Source organism: Prionailurus viverrinus, chromosome X, assembly GCF_022837055.1.
Source record: "Prionailurus viverrinus isolate Anna chromosome X, UM_Priviv_1.0, whole genome shotgun sequence".
NCBI lineage: Eukaryota > Metazoa > Chordata > Mammalia > Carnivora > Felidae > Prionailurus > Prionailurus viverrinus.
The window spans coordinates 105,952,583-105,969,494 of NC_062579.1; the positions used below are offsets into that span (position 1 = coordinate 105,952,583).

General features: G+C 45.4%; 1 protein-coding gene across 6 annotated transcripts in view; it reads right to left on the minus strand.

Annotated features, from left to right (window-relative positions):
• Window positions 1-16,912, minus strand: part of ARHGEF6 (Rac/Cdc42 guanine nucleotide exchange factor 6) — a 99,363-nt gene that overhangs the window by 12,258 nt on the left and 70,193 nt on the right. For all 6 annotated transcript variants that reach the window (XM_047843211.1, XM_047843212.1, XM_047843218.1 and 3 more), the window contains 3 exons: window positions 6,487-6,625; window positions 4,153-4,212; window positions 2,030-2,176 (listed from right to left, as the gene is read on the minus strand). In XM_047843211.1, coding sequence (XP_047699167.1) covers window positions 2,030-2,176; window positions 4,153-4,212; window positions 6,487-6,625 — 346 coding nt within the window. The remainder of the gene's footprint in view (window positions 1-2,029; window positions 2,177-4,152; window positions 4,213-6,486; window positions 6,626-16,912) is intronic.

The following is a 16,912-nucleotide window of genomic DNA, read 5'->3' on the forward strand; positions in this document are numbered from 1 at the left end:
AGCCTCCTTCGGATTCTGTGTCTCCCCGTGTCTGTCTCCCTGTCTCTGTCTGTCTCTCTCTCTTTCAAAAATAAATAAACATTAAAAAAAAATTTTTTTAATTACATTCGGCTTACATGTCCAGCCATGTTAGCTCCAATGATCTCCATGCCTTTCTACAGACACTTAATCTCTTCTTCCTCCTTCCAGCAGCGTCGCCTGCTTAATGAGCTTTTCCTCTTTTGCCTTTAACATACGCACATCTCCTGTCCTAACAGGCCTTCCCGGGCCCCCGTGGCGCCTTCGATATAATACAGGCCTGCCTTGTTTTCTTGCGGTTCACTTCATTGCGCGTCACAGGTAGTCGTGTTCTTTAACAGACTGAAGGCCTGTGGCATCCCTGCGTGGAGCAGGTGGGCAAGTGCCATGCTTCCGGCAGCATTTGCTCGCTTCATGTCTGTCGCGTTAGGGTGATTGCTGCCATATTTCAAGCTTTTTCATTATTACTGTATTTATTATGGGGATCTGCGATCAGTGATTATGACCCACGGAAAGCTCAGACGATGCTTAGCATTTTGTAGCAATAAAGGAGTTTTGATTAAGGTAGGCCCGTTTGGTAGACTACATGGAACTGCACACTTAATAAACCACTGCGTAGCGAAGAGATAACTTTTATACACACCGAGAGACCGCTCTGGAACCAAACCCCCAGGATCTCCTGAGGTATGTCAGTACCCTGTTTCTCGGTATTTTATGGCCAAATGACTTGCTGCCTTCATTTTTCTCCTCATTGATTCCTCCCTAACTGCAGCCCCGCCGCTGTCTCCGAGCCATCAATAACTGCCTTCTAGCAAAATCCGATGGCTTCTTCTTGGTCTCCATACTGCTTGACCTTTGAACCTTCTGCAGCACCCACCAACCTTCCCCAGGGTATCTGCGTCTTCAATGAGATTGCTTATTAACCCAAAGTAATGAATCTCTGACAGAGACCTGCCAGGGAGTATAGGAAGATGTCTGGGGACGGGGAAGGCAATTCTAACAGCCGATAAATCAGGCCGGGTGACATAACCAACCTTCCCCCCTCGCTGGACTGCCCCCTTCCTAAAAGACCTATTCCATCTCAGCCCTCCGTGCTTCTCTCTGGATACTTACTTCCTAGGAAGGCACATCTGTCAGGGACATCTAAATCCCTGCCTCTAACTCTGACCTCCCGCCCACGTTTCTCTACTGTTTTAATGGCCGCCCACAAGACATCTGCCCCTGGAGACCCACGGTCACTTGGAAGTTCACAGGTCTAAGATGGCGGCCATCATCTCCTCCAGCCCATAGGTCACTGCTTCCTATCGGCTTTCCCTCCTAAATGGGGCTCAGATTTGGCCCTGAAGTTTCATTTTCTGCCCCCACCAGCTTTGTGGGGAAGCGGGGGGGGGGGGGGGTACTGCTCACTTGCCAACCCAGCCGGTCCTTCTGTTTATGATACTACTACTCGAGCCTCTAACAGTTCCTTGTTGCCTGCTGGGTGGATCTGAACGACTCTTGCCTGACGCCCAGCGTTCTCATAACCTGACTCTGTCTCGCTCCACGGCTTTCCCTCTCCCAACACACTTCCTCTGTTCCCGAGAGACCGGCTTCCTCGCCTTCCTGCAGCAAAAGGCCACGCTCCTGTTCTCTCCTGAGATAAGAATGACCTCTACCTTACGACACGCTCGCCTTTTCCCTTCGTGGCCCTCCTCCTCGAGTCCCCTCTCCACAGCCTCCTTGCTCTCTCCCTTCTCTGAGCTTCTGTGCAACCCACTGTTGAGGCGCACCCTCTACACTGACTAGCTGGGTTCGTTTTCTGGCCGCAGCCTGTGTTTTCATCTGTTTTTAAGGCACGGCTCATCGCGTGGTCTCTCCTCCTCTCTCCCACAGCACCTAGCAGAGTGTGGGGCAAAGAAGAGGCACTCGGTTTCCTGGCACGTTCGAGCAACCTGGCCTGGACGGACGAACGAATCAAAGAAGAACAAGAAGAAAGATGGCAGCAATGGCGTTGAGCTGTGAAACCTCTTACCTCACATGTTCCATACTGCACCATCACTTGTGACATAAACAGAACATTCCCCAAGGTTTTAATACTCTCTCCTTCCCACGCCTGAATAGGTTCAGAAAGTATCTGCAACTCCAGCTGTTTTCTCTTCCTTAGATCTTGGCACTGCCCCTATGGAACCAAAGCAGAACATACTGGAAGAGGAATTCTTGCGAAACAGACCGAAAACAAGAGCAGAGTTAGAGGAAGCTTTGGGCTCTCGGATTTCCACAGCGTCCTGATTCCTCACCACGAATCCCATCACCAGATCCGTTCCTCACGGACAGAGAGACCCACGGCCCTGAGGCTCTAGCCTGGGGCCCCCAGAGGTTTTGCGAGGAAGAGCCACCTTTCTCTGTGCCAAATGACTCCAGGGGCTCTAGAAAAAGGGAAAACTAAATTTCTCCTGCCGCAGCGAATCAAATAGACCTTACAACGAAACAGGCACTGCCTATACTTTGTTTAGGGACTGGGAGTAGGTTGGTATGGAGAAAAAATACTACATTAATTCTGTTCCTAAAAGAATTTTAAGAAAGAGATACAACTGAATTTTATGAATACAAAGTGAAAATACAAACCAGGAAACAAAATGTGGGGTATGAACACTATATCTATCTATCTATCTATCTATCTATCTATCTACATATAGATAGATGTAGATCACTGTTTCAGAAAGTGTGAAGTCATCTTAGAATAATTTTTAACAGTATTTACACATTTGTTAAAAAACGTAACAGCATTTACTCCAAATTGAATATGAAAATAAGCATATGGTTAGTTATGTTACTGTTTCCAAATAAATGTCACAGTTCCTTGGGGGCCGTGTTTTCTATAAAATCTCTGCTGCCCCTTTCGGCTAAATGGAAACTTGAAGAAATCAGTTCACTGGACACATGTTTCTGAAGCATCTAAAGTGGGAATAAATATACTAGAACCATCAAAGCAAGCTTCATAACATGTACTATGGTCAGAAAGAAATATTGTTTTCAAAAGGAATTTTATATTCAATTTATGTAGGACAAAATAAAAGGGACCCAAATAGTAATAAATGCCATGTAAAACTGCCAAGATTAAACTGTTTGTGACCTATGACAACAAAAGGTATTTAATGTAATACCTTACTCTGGACTTCAACTTGCTGTTTACCTGTGGACGCATCAGGTACTGATCTTTCAACAGCAATACAAATGAGGTGATGGCGAATGTTGCATCACAACCTTATAGCAAGAACCGACAACTAACCATGGATCCCAATCCCTTGGAATGCTACATTAATGTCTAGAATGGGGGCACCTGGGTGGCTCACTAGGGTAAGCGTCTGCCTCTTGGTTTCAGCTCAGGTCACGATCTCACCGTTCGTGGGTTCGAGCCCACACTGACAGCCTGCTTGAGATTCTCTCTCTCTCTCTCTCTCTCTCTCTCTCTCTCTCTTTCTCTCTCTCTCTCTCCCTCTCTCTGCACCTCCCCTGCTTGCTTGCTCTCTCTCTCAAAATAAATACATAGACATTAAAAAAAAAAAAGAAATGTCTAGCATGAAGCTAAACTTAATCAATCACCCAAAGTGATGCTTTGTTTTCTCCTAAAAGGCCACCAAGTGCTTTTACATCAGTGGGTTCAAGAAGACATTAACAATCATGCTCAAGATACAAGATTATAAAACAGTTGCATTTTAGTAGGTTTTTTTCCTTTTAGATTTGATGAAGGATTTCTTTTTCATACGCAAAGAGTCAAGCTCACACCCTTTGGCATAAATAGATGAATCCAGCACCGATGGCAATCAGTGAGTGACAAGTTGCACAGACACAAGGTGAACGACACGGGGGCAAAGACAAAGAGACAAAAGGAAACCCCCCACCTACACAACAATGCTTCATGTGGCAGAGACTTCAAATGTGAGTGCTTTATACCCTCGGCCTGGCAACCTTTCATAGGTAAGCATGATTTTTGGAAGACAAAATTAAATGAAACAATCACTGCGATAGTGTCGCCAAAGCTTATTGTTTCCACTCTAAAGACCTTTGCATTGGGAAGGAGACGTTACACACAAATCACTCTTTTAGGAACAACGCATACACGACGGAGAATTATAATTTGAGAGCATCACCTACCATGAGAGTTTTGAATGCTACGATCGCTTTCAGAATATCCTGATGGTCTGGATGCGTATCCTAGTAAAGGAATACATTGTAAAACAATGTTAAAGGAGAACACATCAGCGGTCGCCAGGGGTTAGGGGTGGGAGGAGGGTTGCGGCTGCAAAGAGAGGGGAAATCCGAGGGGATGACGGAACCGTTCTGGATCCCCGTTGGGGCGGTGGTAACACAAATTTAAAGATTACATAATACAACAGCACTTGAGCCTTTGGAATCTCAGCACCTCCGATTATCAGGCGAGCAAGAAATTAAGACAGCCGGTAACACATCATGGGTTTGGCAACAACATACTAGGTGCTGCTATACTTGAGATAAGAAATAACCATTAGTTGGCGGGGGGGGGGGGGGGGGGGGGGGGGGGGGGGGGCATCGTCCGGCCATGTTGTTGATAAGTGACCGGAGGCAGGGAGTTGCGGAAACAGAGGAGTGGTCGGAGAAAAATCAATCCAGTCTCGTTTCCCAAAATGCCTCCATTTTCTTTCGGCGGGTTCAACGTGGCAGACGGGGAAAAGAATTCCAAGCTTCATACCGTGTGTTCTTTTGCAAGCGAGGTTCTTACGTATGGCCCACAATTCCACGGTACTTGCAACCCCGAAGAGTGGACAGCTTCAGAAACTACTTGCAGGGATCCACATCTCCATAACTGTCCACGTAGGGAAAGGGGTGATGCTTGGGGAAGCTGTATACCTAACATGGGGGGCACATGGGGTGCAGCTGCGTACCTCACCTCGGGGGCATATGTACACCTAACCTTTGGAATTCAGCTGGAATAAATGGAAGGAGAAAATCCGCTGTTCGGCCAGCCTTGGGTCACAAAGCGCAGCTGAACAGACCAGGGGTCTGCCCCAAGCCAAGAACTGGGGGCATCTGGGGAGTCTTCTCCTCAAACGGAGCGCATATTAGTACCTCAGCCCTGAGCTGTAACAGAAACTGATGCCGCTGCTTTCTGGATTTTTGTGATAAGCAAGGAGGGGCAAACCTCAAACGGTTCGGCAAACTGGTTGAGCTTTTGGAAAGGCATCCGGAGGTCAACACCTTCCCAAGCCCTAACTGAAATTTCACTCCGGCAGGCTTTACTCACTCACGGGCTCCCCACTGCCTCCAGCTTTCCGGCAGGTCAAATAACCTGAGAATGTGGTTTTGCTCAGAGTACATGCTTTCAATCCTTACAAATGCTGACGAGACCGGCAGTGTGCAACCTTTTTCTTTAAAGATAATCAAGCCCTTTAAAACCTCAAAACCTTTCCCCAGACACAGGAAGAGCAACCTCCCCCAGAGGGCCCTCCTCTCCCACCCACACCACCTCCGGCGCCCATGCTCGATGGCACAAGGACAATTCTAGAAGCTATCCCTGTTGATTGGTTTTTAAGAAAAGGATTGGGCCTCGCAATGAAATAATATTCAGTTATCAGGCCTCGGTGCAAAGCTTAATATTCAGAGAAGATTATAGCTATGCCACGGCTGGGGCAAGCCAACTAGAAGATTGTAGATCTGTGATGCGGAGACAGATAAACTAATATTGGACCCGTCTATGAATCTTTAAGGAAATACCAGAATCCTCCAGTGTCATCCAGGGTCAGAAAGCTGAGTGATCACAGGGCTGTAGAGATACCGACCCCTGTCTATAGTGAAAGCGGTATTTCTATTTTCTGACGTTTTGCTCTGTTTGTCTCCCACAGTCCGGTTGGTTCATATACCGGAACAAGGGAAGATCTTGGTCGATTTTGATTGAACTGCCGTCTACAGATGAAGAAAACCTAAGTCAACCGGTTAGCATGGGCTTGAGAGAAGCGGCTGGACCGAGAAGGGGAACGATCATGAATATTGAGTAGTAAAGGAGGTGGGACCTTTGGCTATAAGATGAATAAATTCTGGGGATCTAATGTGCAGCGTGCTGGCCACAGTTCATACCACTGTGTCGTATACTTGAAATTTACTGAGAGTCTATCCTGAGTGTTCTCATCCTCTCTGTGAGGTGATGGAGGTGTGAATTCCCATCATATTGTAACACTTTAAAACTCACAGTGTACAACCTAAATATACACAATTTTTATTTGTCAATCAGACCCCAGTAAAAGTGGGAAGATTAAATAAACTAAGTAAAACTTTAAAAAAAATCTCCAGGAGGGGGAAATAAAAGAATGCTCCCCCCCCTCCCCCCCCCCCCGCCGCCTTATTTTGCTGCGTAATGAGGAAAACTAGAAGCCCGGGGAAGCGGGAAGATTGAATCAGGTAAAATTTGAAACCCGGCCTTTTCTGAATTCCTCGGCAAGCGTGGCCTTCCCTTACCTCCATATGGCGTTCCAGCTCTTGCAAGAGAGTAACATACTTTTCCAGTCGCATGAACGGTTTGCTGAGGCTGGTTGTTAAAATGAGGATACCTGGGCTGGACGCACCTTGACTTTCCATAAATTGTTCCAGATCATCGCTAGAAAAAGAACGAACACGGCTTTGCTATTGCTTCACGTTCTATAGAAAGAATTGTCAACCAAGCATCATTTTCCTATATTTCGTACAATATAAAACCAAATAGAAGTTAGTCGCGCTAATCCAAATGCTGTCCCATTCACGTCAGTGCAAGCGGAGGAGGGGCAGAGAGAGAGGGAGACGCAGAATCCGAAGCAGGCTCCAGGCTCGGAGCGGTCAGCACAGAGCCCGACGCGGGGCTCCAACTCACGGACCGGGAGATCATGACCTGAGCCGAAGTCGGACGCTCAACCGACTGAGCCACCCAGGCGCCCCAACGTATGGTTTTAAAAAGTATTTTCTCAGTCGCCGCAAACATTCAAGTTATTGGCTGGTCAAAGGCGCAGGGTAGCGACTCACCACATGCTCCCTATCACCGGGCACCCACTCATAATGTTCAGAATCAAGTTGAAAATTCGGATAGCTGCGTGTTTGTGTGACTAACCACAAAGTCACGGAGCCTAGGATCTGAAACCAGTGCAGCAGGCGACACAGACAATTCCCATAAGGCAACAACTCGGTTAAAAGGAAAAGGCTATTCATATGTTGTGAACTGTGCCCAGGAAGCTCGTGCTTCTCCTGCCTTTTTGCACCGTCTGGATTGTCTCCTTTCCCCCCGGCGTGATATTGAGGCCTGGGGCTGAAAGATCATTTTAATATTCATTTATGCAAAATGAAATTAAAGGAGGACACCCACTGCCTACCTGCCAGCCTATTCTGAAACTTCTGCTTATTACTTGGCCCCTTTTACCTCTTTGCTTGCCCGGGCGTATCCAATCAGTCTCGCGTTTATTCCTTTGCATTCCTGCTGCCACTGCCTTGCTTCGGACCTTTCTTTCATCCCATCTGGTTCACTCCAAGAGCCCAACTGGTCTCCTGGCTTCCGGGCCTTTTTGCTTCCAAGCCGTCCTGCAGACCACGGCTCTAAGCCTCTTCCTTTCTCACTCAAGAACCTCTGCTTGCCTCCAAAACCAAGCCTTAACTTTGTAGACTCCTGCTGGTCCCACCAATCTTTCTCATCACCCTCGATCAGGAACCTTCTCCTACAAAATGACCTACTTCCTTGTGTTCAAGGAAACTTGGGGAGGGGGTGCATGGCAGGTCACCCCTATTAATAGTCACTGCCTTAACGGAAGCTGGATCGCATGGGAGAGGTCACACCTGACAATCCACACCGAGTACTGTCATCGGATGTTGCAGTCTGGCCCCCGAAGCCCCTGAGAGGAGAGAAGTACCCTGACCTGCAGTCATAAAACAGGTCTGGTCACCCTGGATCGCTTACCTAGCCTCAGCTGACTCATCTGTACAACAGAGATAAAACCCACTTCCTAGGAGCGCCTGGATGGCTCAGGCGGTTAAGCGCCCGACTGAGGCTCAGGTCATGATCTCATGGTTTGGTTCGTGAGTAACGGTTCGGTTTATGAGTTGGAGCCCCGCATCAGGCTCGCTGCTGTCAGCACAGAGCCCCCTTTGGATCCTCTGTCCCCCACTCTCTCTCTGCCCCTCCCTCGCTAGCCCGCACTCGCTCTCTCTCTCTCTCTCTCAAAAATAAATAAACACTTTCAACAAAAAAACCAAGGGGGCCTGGGTGGCTCAGTCAGTTCAGCGTCCAACTTTCGGTGTCAGCTCAGGTCATGATCGCACAGTTCGTGAGTTTGAGCCCCGCAGTGGGGCTCACTGTGCTGGCCGTGAGGAACGGGCTTGGGATTCTCTCTCGCCCTCTCTCCCTCCGCCCCTCCCCAACTCCCGCTCACGCTCTCTCTCAAAATAAAGAAATAAACTTAAAAAAAAAAAAAGATAAAAACAAACAAAAAAAACCTACTTCCTACTAAAATTCTGAAGATTCGGTATTGGGGTTTAGAAGGCTACTGTTTCATGCTAAGATCTTTGCACACATTCATTCTTATTTAATATGGATGCCAACACTTCAAAACAGATGTTATCCTCATTTACAGATGAGAAACCTGAGATTCAGGAAGAGAGAGTATTCCTGAGTAAGTAGCTAAGTTGGGGTCCATGCCCAGGTCTGAGGTCAGAGCCTCAAGTCTTTCCATGATGCCACGCTGCCTCTGTACAGAAAAGTATTTTGTAAACTTCAGCCGGAAAACGGATCTTTATTACTATTATTACTATGCCAAGGCAAATACCTTTTGCTAAAATCACATCTTTAAAAACTACCATTAAGCTGTGATTTCCAGCTTAATGGAAACTCAATTGATGTTAAGTTTCCAACCAAGAGCACAAGGAGGTTTAAAAATTCATTACATAAAAAATATAATTAGGAAAATAACTTGAATTTGGAGAAGGCATCTGAGAAGAAATGTAATTTAGAGAAAATCACTTTCCTAATTTCTTTTCAATTTGGTAAACAAGTCTTTCTGTGACTACAGAATTGCCCGCATCCTCAATACTCTAACTCTAATTGATACAGGGGTTACAACAATTAAAAGCAAATGTTAGCGTGTACTTTGTTATTACTTTCCGTGCAGCATTCCAACTTCTAGGCTGGCTTAATATTATAAGAGAATTAATTTTTTTTTTCCATTTAACATGAGATCATCGGCTATCAGGAAGAAATCAACATTTGACGAGTGCAACGGAAGAACAAAATGGTCTTAATAAAGCCACTGCCCATTACAATTAATAGGTCCTAAAAGACACATTTTACTTAGCCCGATAAATTTAATGCACAAATTAATATCGTTATACAAAAATGAAACACTCAAATATATATTGTGATACCAAAGAACAAGCTGTCTTGAAAACGCAGTTTTTAACTTTATGCAGCCTATTGGAAATGTCAACGGGCTGACTTGTTTTTCAAGCTTAACATGTTCTGTACACGTGATATTATAAAACACAAGCAGTTGTCAAGGTATGGATGCCGTTTTAGACTCAACATATAGTGTACGTCACAGAATGCATGGTGGATGGGGCTCTGGGATGTTCTGGGTTGGGCTGGAAAGCTCCAGAAAACTATCTTACCTTATAGTACCTATACAGAGCTTAACGACATCATATAAGAGTGTTTCTGTGGAACTTTTGCAGAGATTTCTACTTTGTTTTTTTTTTTTTTAACATTTATTTATTTTTGAGACAGAGACAGAGTGTGAGCAGGGGAGGGGCAGAGATAGAGAGGGAGACACAGAATGGAAGCAGGCTCCAGGATCTCAGCTGTCAGCACAGAGCCCGACGCGGGGCTCGAACCCATGAACCGTGAGAACATGACCTGAACTGAAGTCGGATGCTTCAGCGACTGAGCCACCCAGGCGCCCCTGAGATTTCTACTTTGAATGATGAGAGGTCTACCTAGAGCAGCTGGAAAAGGGTCAGAGATCTCCCCTCCACAGCCCCCTCCTTCCCACTCCCCTTTCGTGGAAATCACTCTGTTGGAGGCCCCGGGGTGGGGGTGGGGAGTCTGGCCAGTGGAAGATCCCAGGGATGCCACTCAACTGGGCTGGGTGGATCCCTCTTATTCCTTTTTCATTCACCTCGTCCCACAGACCAGGCTGTCTGCTTCTTTTTTGTTCCCACCACTTTCTTTTTCTGACCAGTCTCACTTGACCCCTTCCCCGGTTCCTCAAAGACACAAACGGAACAGAAGCTACTTTCAGAATGTTCCCAACACTCCTTGTCCCGAGGCAAATACACAACACAGTTCTTTGGGTTTTTCTCAAAGTCTTCTGTTGCTGACAACATGGTAAACAGAGGGTGAAAACTCACAAGAGGGAAAGGGCCCAGCGGGGTTTGTCGCTGCAATGGAGACAGAAGTAGGTAGGGTTCAGACCTGTCTTAGCGCTCATTCTCCCGTCTCCTTGCTCTCTCTTTAAATCCGGGCCCCTCTCTCTCGTCAAAAGGATGGGAGCCACACCAGAGCGCGGGAGAGAAGTGGGTATTTTTGTAAGGGAGAGGTTAATCCCAGGAAGAAGGAAGAGCTTCAGTAATAAGCCTGAAGGGGAGAGAGAGGGGAAATCCCAAAAGACCTCAACCAGGGGATAACAAAAGACTGGGGCAGCCATTCAAATATATGTAAATATGGGGACACATCAAGGTGGGGGTCTGCCTCTATATCCAAATTCAGATCATACATTACTGCATTTTTCACCAGGTGCTAACACGCCACGAATTTTAAAGCCTTAGACCTCATGGCCCATTGTCAGGCGCATTTCTGGTATGATACTGCCACCTGCAGGCTGAAAGGGAGAAGTTCGACTCACTGGCCTGCCCAGGCTCCAGTGATTTTCCAGCGTCTGACCATCCGCAGATTCGGCAGGCAAAGAACAGAAACCCACCAGAGTCCTTATTTCAGCTGACAGCTTCGTCTAAAACAGGGTTTTAGACTGAAATTTCTGGAAATTTCATTCAACTACGCCTCGCCTTTACTGTGTCAGCACAAATCGCCACAAAATGCATGTAAAACAGCTGAGATTATGTTAGAACCACGTCTGGGGGAAACCCCCCGAGTATTTCAATTTAATTTTCACTCCTTACATGCAAATCAAAGGTTCGATAAAAATTCCGTTCTATGGGACTCCAATGAGTCCTCCATCATTTCAAGGGATAGTATAAAATTCTCAAAAAACATCACCAACCCAAAGGAAGCAAACCGGATATAATCCCCCCCCAAAAGTTGAGAACCTCTAAATTAACTACGTGGCAAACTTTAAATCATCATGTTTGAAGGAGTTTCTACGGTTATTCATAAAATTAAATTCCTAACATGGGGAAATGCAGTCAGTAACATTTTAACACACAGTTACAACAGAAACTTCTCTGAACGCTAGAGAAGTCTGCTACTTGAGGCACACTGTTTCTGGAATTGCTACTCTCAGGTTAAAAGGAAAAGAATATGTGCTCATAAAAATGGTAAGCGAACATGAGGGGGATCTCTTTTTTCCATGTTTAGTTTATATTTGAGAAAGAGAGAGAGAGAGAGAGAGAGAGAGAGAGAGAGAGAGAGAGAAAGCAAGCAGGTAGGGGGCAGAGAGAGAGGAAGATACAGAATACGAACCAGGCTCCAGGCTCCTAGCTGTCAGCACAGAGCCTGACACGGGGCTCGAACTCACGAAAAGTGAGATCATGACCTGAGCCGAAGTCAGACGCTTAACCAACTGAGCCACCCAGGCGCCCCAGAGGGATCTCTTTTTATTGGTATTAAAAAAATTGCCCTTTGGGCACCTGGGTGGCTCAGCTGGTTAAGCGTCCAATTCTTGGTTTGGGCTCAGGTCATGATCTCACAGTTCGTGAGTTCAAGCCCAACGTCGGGCTCTCTGCTGTCAGCGCAGAGCCTGCTTTGGATCCTCTGCCCCCCTTTCTCCGCCCCTCCCTTGCTCGCATTCTCCCTCTCTCTCTCAAAAATAAACAAACATATAAAATTAAAAAAAAAAGAAATTTGCCCTTTTACACACAGGATGTTTATGTATCCGCCACAAGAAAAATGTCTCTGAACCATTTTTTTTTCTTTATTGAAGATGGGTGGCAAAGTATGAGAGCGTTCCTGGAAATGACAGGAACAAATCCAGGACTGCGGTCCCCTCTGGTGAGGGAGGGAGAAGCAGGAAATACGAGGGAGCACACACACAGAACTCCAGCTGCAGCTGTATTTTGTTTTATAAGCTGAATGGTGGCTACCTGGATGGGATTTATTTTATCTCTGGTTTTTGTGTGCTGGAAATATTTTTTTCTAAAAAGGAACTAGCAGCTCGCAGCAGATGAATAAAGTCGAAATAAGGGGTGGTGACGACTACCTTGGTTTTGCTTTAAATTTGTTTTATTTTGAGACAGAGAGAGGTGGGAGGCAGAGAAAGCGAGGGGCAGGGGCGAGAGAATCCCAAACAGGCTCTGTGCCGTCAGCACAGAGCCCAATGTGGGACTCGATCCCATGAACCATGAGATCATGACCTGAGCCGAAATCAAGAGTCGGACGCTCGACGGACTGGGCCAGCCGGGGGGGCCCGAAGCCAGAGACTTTGGTATACATTACTTCATTTAACCCACAAACCTGCAAGCTGGTGGAAACTATAAAAGCAACCATTTAAGGCTTCTAGAAACTATCCTAATGGCATAACAATAAGTGAAAAAATATGTATTCGAGAAAACATTCTTATACTCACAGAACGGGGAGAGTTCATGGCCTCTGAGCCAGGACCTGCTCCCCTCGCCTCTCCTTCCTTCCCAGCTCAGCCTGACAGAGACCCTAGTGGCCAAGAAGACAGGTGTCCCTCTCCCCTTCGCTTCCAATCCAAGGACACCATATCTCACTAGCATATCTCATGTGCTTCAACGTTGAACTGAAAAAGCCAATTCCTGGCAAGGGTGGCTGAGAGGCCGGAGGCTTCCTTCTGTGCTCAGCACCCCCACAGACATAGGGAGGGGGCTCTACCCCAGGAGTGGCAGGCTGAAAATACCGGGGCCCCGCACCCTCACCCCCACTCACTGTTGGGCACAAGTTCTGTGCGGGGTGAGGCAAGCAGAGAAGGGCAGAGGCTAGTGCCGTGCCCAGACCACTGGCACAAAGATTCTGCCAGGGGAGGAGGGCAGCCTACAAGAACAGAGGGCTCTGGAGCTCTCCCCAAAGGAACTGGTTTTAGTTGAAAAAGAGCGTGGGGAGGAGCGCGGGGCTGGCTCCGTCAGTAGAGCATAAGACTCTTGATCTCTGGGTCATAAGTTTGAGCCCCACATTGGACACAGAGCCTACTTTAAAAAGAAGAAAGAAAGAAAGAAAGAAAGAAAGAAAGAGAAAAAGAGAAAGAAAGAAAGAAAGAAAGAAAGAAAGAAAGAAAGAAAGAAAAAGAAAGAAAGAAAGAAAGAAAGAAAGAAAGAAAGAAAGAAAAGAAAGAAAGAAAGAGAGAGAGGAGAAATTCAAGCCTAAAGGCTCTTGCGAAAACAATGAAGATTTTGGTGGTGAGCAAATGAGAGGGCGCTGGCAGCTTTTCTTAATTAAGAGCAAGAATGTAAACCATAGGCCACTGAGGTCACTAGACAGAACCAAGGAAAGAGACAGCTAAGAACGGTCAGAACAAACTTCAAAGACTGGTCTCAAAAACAACCCCTGCGCGAACTTAATTGGATCAGATGACAGATCAATTTATGCCCCCAGGGGTAAACAGCTTAACAGGAAAATCAGGGAGAGATGGTCAAAGAGAACCCCGCTAAAACCACTGTCATTTCGGGGTGACTGTGTGTGCATGACCAAGGCTGTGCCCTCTGAGGCGTGACCTCAGCGGATGCACGCTGTGGGCAAAACAGACCTCACTAAGACAGTCCAGTCAAGTCACTAAACAAACAAATAGGCAAACAACAACAACAACAAAAACATCCCCCTCCAAGAGGGGAGAAAAGAATCCGTATCCAGAGTTGCTAAATCTAAAATTACATAAAGTGCCTAGTTTTCAAAAAAAAAAATATGTACGACACTGGGGCACCTGGGTGGCTCCGTTAGTTCAGTGTCTGACTTCAGCTCAGGTCACGATCTCGTGGTTCGTGGGTTCAAGCCCCACATCTGGCTCTGTGGTGACAGCTCAGAACCTGGAACCTGCTTCGGATTCTGTCTCCCTCTCTCTCTGCCCCTCCCCTACTTGTGCTCTGTCTCTCAAAAAATGAATAAACGTTAACAAAAAAAAATTTTTTTAATGTAACACACAAAGAAAAAGGAGTGTGTGACCCATACACAGGAGATAAAAAGAGACAACAGAAATTGTGAGAGTGACAAAATGTCAGATTTAACAAAGACTTCAAAGTAGCCATAATAAATGTGTTCTAAGAACAAAAGGAAACCATGCTTAAAGAATTACAAGAAGCTATAATGACAATGTCTCATCAAACAGAGAGTATCAGTAAAGAGATAGAAATTATAAAAAAAAGAACCAAATGGAAATTCAGGCTATAAAGTACAATCATTGTGGGGCGCCTGGGTGGCTCAGTCGGTTAAGCATCCGACTTCAGCTCAGGTCACGATCTCTCAGTTTGTGAGTTTGAGCCCCACACTGGGCTCTGTGCCGACAGCTCAGAGCCTGGAGCCTGCTTCACATTCTGTGCCTCCGTCTCTCTCTCTGCCCCTCCCCCGCTTGTGCATGTGTGTGTACGTGTGTGTGTGTGCATGCGCGTTCTCTCCCTCTCTCTCAAAAATAAATACACATTTTTTTCTAAAAAATTAAAATGAAGGGCACCTGGATGGCTCAGTCAGTTAAGCCTCTCACTTTGGCTCAGGTCACGATTTCGTAGTTCGTGAGTTCGAGCCCCACATCTGGCTCTGTGGTGACAGCTCAGAACCTGGAACCTGCTTCGGATTCTGTGTCTCCCTCTCTCTCTGCCCCTCCCCTGCTCTCTTTCTCAAAAATAAATATTTAAAAGAAAAAAAGAAAAATGAACAAGCCTCAGAGAAATGTGGGACATCTTTAAGCACAACAACACGTGCATCATGAGGGTCCCAAAAGAGAGAATGAAGCAGAAAAATATTTGAAGAAATAATGACTGAAAACTTTCCCAAACTTGAGGAAAATGTTAATCTACACATCCAAGAAATTCAATGAATTCCAAGCAGAAAAAATGCAAAGAGATCCATATATAAATTATCGTAAAAATGCTGAGAGACAAAAGCAAAGAGAAAATCTTAAAAAGAGAAAGAGAAAAACAATTCATGGTGTGCTAGGGAACCTGAATAAGATTAACTGCTAATTTCTCATCAGAATTAATAAGGGCAAGGAGGCAGTGAAATGATATACTCAAAGTAAAGAAACAAAACTGCCCACCAAGAATTCTATATCCATCCAAACTATCTTTCAAAAATTTAGGTGGAAAAGGGGCACCTGGGTGGCTCAGTTGTTTAAGCATCTGGCTCTTGATTTCGGCTCAGGTCATGATCTCTCAGTTTGTGGGTTCGAGCCCCACACAGAGCCCTGAGTCAGACTCCATGCTGACAGCCCAGTGCCTGCTCAGGATTCTCTCTCTCTCTCTCTCTCTCTCTCTCTCTCTCTCTCTCTCTCAAAATAAAGAAATAAACTTAAAACAAAATTTAGGTGGAATGAAAATATCCCCCGATAAACAAAAACTGAAAGAACTCTTTGCTGGAAGACCCACCTTACAAGAAATACTAAAGTTACGTGAGAAAATCAAGTAAATCCAGATGTAAACTCAAATCTACCTGTAAGAAGAAGAGAGATGTAAACTGACCGATCATAAAAGACAGTAAAAATACATATGTCTCCTTCTTCTCTTAACTAATGTAAAAACAATTGCATAAAGCCTGCAACATACAGAAATGTAATGTATTTTACAACCACAGCACGGTAACTCAAATCCACAGGAAGAAATAAACACATAGTCAACGAGAATGTTAATGTAACTGATGGTATAAATACATCCTTGCCCTCTTTTCTTCTCTCATTTTCATTATTACACATAAAATAATATTTGTAGCAATATACTATTGGGCTTGTAACTTACAGATGTAATATGTGTAACAATCGTAGCCCAAAAAGGGAAGAGGAAACAGAGTTATACCAGGAATCACATTCGTATATCTCACTAGAATTAACTTCGTGTGACTTATAAAGGAGATTCTGATAAGATATATATGGAAAGCATCAGAGCAACTACCAAAGACAGAATTCAAAAAAAAAAAAAAACAAAACCCAAATCACTGAAGGACTTCTGGTTTCAGCTCTGACATGTAGAGTTCGGAAGGCATCATTACTATTCTCCCAAGTAAAAAACTAATTGAGAAATCAATGACTTTTCTTAGATCTACTAGGAATTGGGATCACAGGGAAACCACCTCCCCCAAATCTGGAAAGACAGGTAAATACAGAGACTTAAAACAGAGATATGTTTCCCTGAAGGACAAACCACTGGCTCCGGTAACTGGCAGAAACATTCAAATGCTAATTTTAAGAGTCTGTTGGGGACTGGAACCTGCTTTGGATTCTGTGTCCTCCCCCAACCCTAGGACTCTCTCTGCCTCTCCCCTGCCCGTGCTCTGTCTCCCTCTGCATCTCAAAAATAAATATTAAAAAAAATTTTTTTTAAAGACTCTAAGTGTGGACGACCTGGACAGTTAAAAAAAAACCCAGCAACTCAGTCTCAGGATCCAAATATTTTTGTGGGTTTTGCATCCAAGAGCCCAAGCAAGTTCTCACGGTAAAGATCAGGGGAAAATCCTCTCGTGTGCTGATCTTTACACTTAAAAGTTTGTTAAGAGGACAGATCTCATGCTACATGTTTTTTTTTTTTTTTTGGTCACCATAAAAAT